Here is a 7,153-nt window from a genome sequence, read left to right on the forward strand (position 1 = left end):
TACAGATTTAAAAAAAAAAAAAAAAGTACTCATTTTTTCACTAAGCCATGCCAGAAACATTTCTATCACATCCTCCCCCCCTCCAACAATAAAAATTTTCAATAAAGTGACTACTTTTTCAAAAATAAATAAATTTTGAAAATGTTTCAAAAAAAATTCTGTCCCCCTCCCCTCTTCTCCATCGAAAGATTGAATTGGAATTTTAAAGTACAGAAGAGAAAGTAGTCGTCACTTTTTTAGAAACAACATTTTTTAGGAATTCTTTCAGAAACAGTTTCGCTCCCTCTTCCCCGCCAGATAAAAATCATACGGGTCCTAAATTACGAAAAAAATCCCAATAATCAAAGTCGAAAAAAGAATTTCTGACCCTTTCTCCTGTTTTCTTTGAAAAATCAGAATTCAAAACTATATAGAAAATGATTACAAATAAAGCAGCTGTTTTCAATAATAAAACACGTTTTTCTTTTCATTGTTTCATTTTCACAGAAATTTTTTCATAAATCAATAGTTTGAGAAATGAACATAATTTTACAAGGCAGGACGTTCGTCGTTCACAATCAACAAATTTTAACCCCCTTCCACTCCCTCCTTAAAGACAACCAATAGATTCAGAGGTATTTTTCAGACGTTAGTCCTCCTTATCCCTCAAAAACTTGCTTTCGACACTTGAACTGTTGAAGTAAAATATAACTCCATTTTTTCATCACTATGGACGATAAATTAATTTTTTTAAAAAAAAAAGGTGGATAATAAAAAGTAATTTTCAGTCGAATGCTGGACTTTTTCAATTTTCAACATTAAAACGTCAAACAAAGGAATTTTTCAAGGGCTTTGCTCAACGAGAGAGAAAGGGGAAGGGTGGATTATACATGAACGAGCGAGAAAATTAGCACATAAACTACGTATAAACAAGAGGTTCTAACAAAATTTAGAGAACTATGAATAGATTATTGTACATTTCTTTGAATATTTTACTCATTCGATTTTCCCTGCTCAGAATCCCCCCTCCCCTTTACCTCATTATCATCATATCGAAGAAGCTGCAATGAGTCAAGTATCACTTTTACTACCCTCCAATCCTCCCTTTCAAAAAAAATCTCACAAAATTTCTTAAATACGAGTAAAACCCCTTTTTCCCAATTTAAATAAAATAAGAGTTACTGTGAAAAAATGAAACAATGTTTTTCAAACAATTTTTTTCACTCCTGAATAGTCAAAAAAAAAAAAACAGAACAAAAATTGTCAATTTTTAATCCATGAAAAAAATTGTTCTCATTTACATCATCTGAACATCTTCATTCAGAACTTTTTTCGAACACAAAATCTAAACGCATCTCCTATTTACCAATTTTATTTTAATTTCTCAACGAAAATTAATATTTTTATGACATCCTGAAACTACATTTCAAAAAAAAAAAAAATTTGCACACTTTAACAAAACAATTGAGGAGCTGGATATCAAAACGCCGTAAGTCCATTTTTATGAAAATTGAGATAAGAGTGTTTTCCTATGTAAAATTCAACGGGGAATCGATTGCACCCACCGTCGTAAATCCATCTGCCATGCTTCACCTCGAAAATCCCACTCAAAGTTGAGATTTACTTCAAAACGCAGTAAAAACCAGCAATTTTACTTCAAAACGCAGTAACTACACTATTTTTAGCGTTTTTTGTGTTTTAAGGTTGGTAAACATTGATTTCAGAAGGTGGTTACTGTTGGTAATGAAACTGCAGACTTTTAAAAAATTTCCAACATATTGTTCAATCATAATCACACTTGCCCTGAACATAAAAAACAAAATCTTGTGTCATGACTCAGTCACTATGGCAAACGGCGCTTTAATTTTGAATATTTTTTTTACTATTTAATAGATAATAATCATTAAAATGGTTCTCTACCAATGTGTTTTTATTTCAGTAAGAGAGTGCCGGTGTATTTACTGAGTTTTGATATAAAATGTGCGTGATTTTTGTAGCAAGTTTCAGATCAAAACGCAGTAACTTTTTTTCTCCCCCTTCCCACGTTCCCCCCGGTTCTCAAAAATTTGGGCACTTTCATGTTTTGAGGTCATGGTGACTTCCCCTTTCCTCTGATACCACATTTGACCCCCTTCGACTCCCCCCGACCCCCCCCACAGTTTTTCCTCATTTATGAAAATTTTGCAAAATGGACTTACGGCGTTTTGATATCCAGCTCCTCAATTATTTTCTATCAATTAAAACTCACAAGAAATCCTTTCATCTTGAACTTTTCAAACACACTGTAGAAATATGTAATTTTTTTCGTTTATTACCCAATTTCTCGAATATTTTCAACGATGATGCTTCAATCTATGATGTATACCATTTTCAATTACATCTATGACGACGATTAGCTCGACACTACGTCATCGATGATGACCAATTGTGTATTTAGGGTTTAATGAGGAGGAGGAATTTATGAGTACGTATGTTTATTGTTTATGGACACCACAAACGTATGTACTTGCTTTAAAAAAAAAAATACACCTAACACCTAGTTCGTATGTATAATAAACCAACCACGATGAGCTATAATATGCAAGCTATGCCAGTTATGCGTACGTAGTTCAAGTACTTTAACGAGTTCTCGTAAGTGATAAGTCTAACGTAAGCATTGACTATACAAAAATGATCGTAAAAGGGGATGAAAGAAAATCTATTTCCAAAAAGTGATCTCATAATATAAGAGTACGCGTTCTACATTCTTGAACTCTTATATAGGTACCTACTGTAAATCTATCAATGTTTACTCACAAAATTCTCGTTCAGTTTATGATTTTTTTCAATACTTTAATGAAGAATGCAGGGATGCAGGGACAAGGAGTTGTGATTGAATTTATTTCTATTTTTAACCAGCTTCGAAAATGTTTACAGCGAGTTTTTCTGTTTTTGAAAACGAGTACGAGTTGGTGGAAAATTTACTTTTAATGAATGAATACATTTTTATCAGAAATATTTCCGGTTAATGTACGTACGTTCATGGTTTGGAACGAGATAGGGAAAGGGGAGATTTTAAAACTGGATTATCATTATTATTACCTAAAATATTTATATCTATCGCACATTCAACACATTTCGAGTACATATTATTAAAACCTTGTAATTCATTTTGTAAAAAATGAATGAATTCGGACATTTTCACCTTTTTAAAAATTTTTCACTGTTTCAACTTCTCAAACCAAAGTGTTTTGATCACGCAACCCCAAAATTGGGGTGAAATAATCAAAAAAAATTACGAGTACCAATTTGATATTTTCATAATCATGATTATTTTTTTCTACCTGAGTAAATCGAACATTGACTATATCAATATTACCCTATCATTATTTCTTACTCAAAAATACAATAATTTGGTAAATCAAACTGAATATTTTTTATTCATAAAGATACGAGTAAGATTCGCCAGTATTTTTCCACCGTTTTTCCTTATGGTAGGTATCCTAAAAAAATTCTAATTTTCTATTTATCATTTGAAAACATTTTTATTCTCGGTTATAATTCGTTAAATAATAAATTAACTCTGTTTTTTGGGTACACTTAAAAGTTCGAAAACAAATTAAGAAAAAAAGAAAAGTTTTTAAAATTACGTAATAATTCTTGAATTTGAACTTGGTACATTTCGTACGCTTGGAAATCGATATCGTCCGTTTTTCAAGGTATAAAATTCATTTAAAATTCTATCAATTCGTCGAAATGAAAAAAAAAATTATGAAATATTCCACTCTGTATACTGAAAAAGACGAAAAACCGAACGTGACTCGTTACTCGTTACATTTTCAAGAATTTTCAATTTTTTTTAATCTGAAATAGAAGACATTTTTGACGAAGGGTCTCGCTGTCAGAATACTAACGAAAGTGAATGAAGAAAAGCAGGGTGGAAAAATTGAAAATACTCGTTGAAATTGATTCGAACAAGTGCCCATTTCCGATAAATAAAAATCCAATCTGCTTTCAATCAAGATGGAGAATTTCCTAAAGTGATACCTCAACCTCAGATAGTCATTCACACCTTCTGCTCATTGATTCGACTCACTCGAAAATTTTTCATCAACTTCTGAGCAATCTAAATCCACCAGAGTGTAAACATTTTAACCTTTCAACGATATCATCATTTTTGAAAAATCCAAACTCTCGAGAGCCACTCAAAAGTCACTTCAAAATACACGAATTCTCATTCGAAACACCTTCGAAAGAACTCACCCCCTCTCTCTTCCTCAATCAAAATTCCACATCCATTTTCAAGAGATTATTTTCTGGCTCAAGGTCAGAAATAGGAACCAAGATGGAAGGGTGGGAAGATGTCAGCAAACACCGAACAATAGACATGTATACCTAGAAAGACACTCTAGTCAGAACTGCGATTACGAGCACAATAATTAATTCTAATCTGACAAAATCGTGCATTTGGTTCATTTACCTAATGCATCAGCCAGCATTGAAAATGTATTACTCTTCAATCGCAAAATTTATCGAGTTTTACTACGATGATGGCGCGAGGGGAAGAGAAAAGATACGAAGAGATAACGCAGCACCGTCATCATCGTGCCACAACGTGTAGTAGTAAACAAATCAACATTGTATCATATCGAGAATATGAGTATTAACGTTGTATACGAATAATTACGCTCGTTCATGTGCCATTCATTTGAGACCGAACTTAACCGAGGAGTAAAAAAAGCGACTCTTTATCAAGCTGACTTCATGTATGTAGGTTTTCGATCGAAACTTCACAAAATCGATGACATTTCACGACCAGAATTTGTCGAAAAATTGAATATTTATTGTCTCGTCTACGGTATCTATTCACATGGCCCATGGGATCGAAATCAATCGAGTGATAAGAGATGCTACTCTTCGTAGAGCTAACTTCACGTAGATTCTAGATCGAAACTTAGCAACATTGATGAGCTTTTACGACCGGAATTCGATGTAAAGTAACAATACTAGTAGCAAAACCGAACGATCACGTACCTGTTTTCTTTTCAGCCTGATCAGATCGGACTTGACATGGTGTTTCTTGAAATTCTCCAACACTTCGGTGAATTTCTCGTACTCCGGTTGCGTTTCGAGCACGTGAATGTAAAGCCTCCAGTTGGTGGAATCGAAGCCCCAGTGACAAATGCCCGTCTCGATGTACGTATGAATGGAATTACGTTTCTTATCCATGTAACAACTGTGACATACGAACATCTGAGGTGTGAATAGCCGTCGACATACTACGCACTGCACGCACCAATTCTGTTCGTTGTAAAATTCGTAATACAGTACGCCTTTGGCGCCGGAAAAGCACTCGTGATAGACGTAGAACGAAGACTGACTATGCTTGTCCAGACCTTCCGGAGCTGCGCCTCCTTCGTGCAGCAGAACGCTGCATAATCTTTCGGCATCCGGCTTTGTGACCAGGCCACAGGTAGGAGTTTCAGCCGGCAGCAGACCTTTAGCTTTCAGAGCCAGGAGCTGCTCCGAGTTACACGATGAGAAATTGATGAACAACTCGGTGCATACGTTGTTGATGGTGTAAGCTTGAACGTTCCTCAGCACCGTGCTCAGCAGCTGAACGAAACAGATACGTTTCTCGCCTCCGATGATAAAGCACGATATTCGATACCCTTCGATGAGCGTCTCCGAAAGCTCGGCGCTTTGATCGGCCGTCGAAAGGATAGGAACTTGAGGAACCGGCGGCGGCGGAGGCGTCTCTAGTGGTAACTCCGGAGACGACTCGGAAGCCGGCTCCTTTTTCATCGTCGTCGATACCGCATCGGTCGCCAATACGGTGCTGGGACCTTGCAGACTCTTGATGGCGCTCTTCTGGTACGTCTTCAGCACCTTTTTCAGATGAGGCGTATAATGCTGCAGCTCACTTTCCGGCGTAATTGGTATTTTTTCCATCATTATTGCGCTGTGTATGTTGCAACTTACGTACGAAACAGGCGATCTGTACTACAGAGCTGGATCCGGGCTTCTTCGTCGTGCTAAATGCCAACCTACCAGAGATGGGCTTCGTCCAATCCACAGCAAGCAGCAACGTGATCGATCGCAGCGTGAATTTGATTTACGATGGTGATGCTGCGATCGACACCGATGATCGATCGAATACCGACAAAAAACCGCGTCACTTTCGAGGCGAAAATTCGCGATAATCTCGTACTAGACGACACATGATAATAATATTACAATTGGACAAAATTAATTACCGATATTAAAATTGAAAAACCTTTTCGCAAAGCGAAAAAAACCTCGAATCGTGGTGCCGGCCGACGAACGATTCTCGCCGCAGCGCGAAATAAATCACACGCCGAACAACAACATCATCATCATGAGGAACAAAAAATTAACAACAAGAATAACACCAATGGCGGCAAAAGGCGAAAAAAACACGCCGCGAAAAAAAATTAAATTATTACTATATTAATTTTGGGCAATCGGCCCAACAACTCACAATAACGCACAACGACAACAGGCCGGTAACGCCGTAGCCGTTCTACACTGCTCATAACCGAAGCCGAACACAGACATTGCACGAGCACGTACCCCGATATCTAATTCTAATGGCTATGACGTTTCCGTTTCTGCGTGAACCGTCTACGGCGCTGTAATCCGACTCGGGTGTTTTCGTCGACGCTCGGAGTCGCTTCGGAGCTACCACGCGGATAACCAACCAAGTTAGTACAACGTTGGTAGAGAAAGGTTGTCTCACTCGGCGCAAGTGGGTGGTTCCCGTTTTTGCAGCGTCCATCGACTGTTGTGACGTCATGAGACGGAGTAGATAAAGCAGGTTATGCATGCAGTAAATGGAAGAACGCGCTAACGTTAGCAATTTTATGATTTTTAAGGCAAAATAATAAGGCGTAGAGTAATTTTGAAGACGACAAATTTTTAGAGAAGGAAAAATCACTTCTGTTCGTGAATAAAAAATAATTTTCCTTCAATACTAGGGGGCTCCGCTCCCTCGGCCGCTCAGTGTCCAGGGCTTGAATGAAGTATTCAGGGGTTTTTGGAGCTTGAAATTGCAATTTTAGTGAAGAATAAAGTAAAATCTTATTTGATTTTCTGTTAAAAAAAAAAAACACATTTTAAGGGCAGATTCCGATTGCTTTTTTCAAAATTATTTGAATAGAACTGTTTTTTTAAA

The 7,153-nt window shown here is 36.7% G+C and overlaps 1 protein-coding gene across 1 annotated transcript in view; it reads right to left on the reverse strand.

The window, feature by feature from the left end:
* The window catches only part of Snoo (Sno oncogene), a 157,503-nt gene extending 150,922 nt beyond the window's left edge, over positions 1 to 6,581 (reverse strand). The window contains exon 1 of the mRNA XM_065359795.1: positions 4,993 to 6,581. Coding sequence (XP_065215867.1) covers positions 4,993 to 5,913 — 921 coding nt within the window. The 5' untranslated portion in view covers positions 5,914 to 6,581. The remainder of the gene's footprint in view (positions 1 to 4,992) is intronic.
* Between the last annotated feature and the right edge of the window lie 572 nt (positions 6,582 to 7,153).

The sequence above is a fragment of the Planococcus citri genome, chromosome 4 (genome assembly GCF_950023065.1).
Source record: "Planococcus citri chromosome 4, ihPlaCitr1.1, whole genome shotgun sequence".
NCBI lineage: Eukaryota > Metazoa > Arthropoda > Insecta > Hemiptera > Pseudococcidae > Planococcus > Planococcus citri.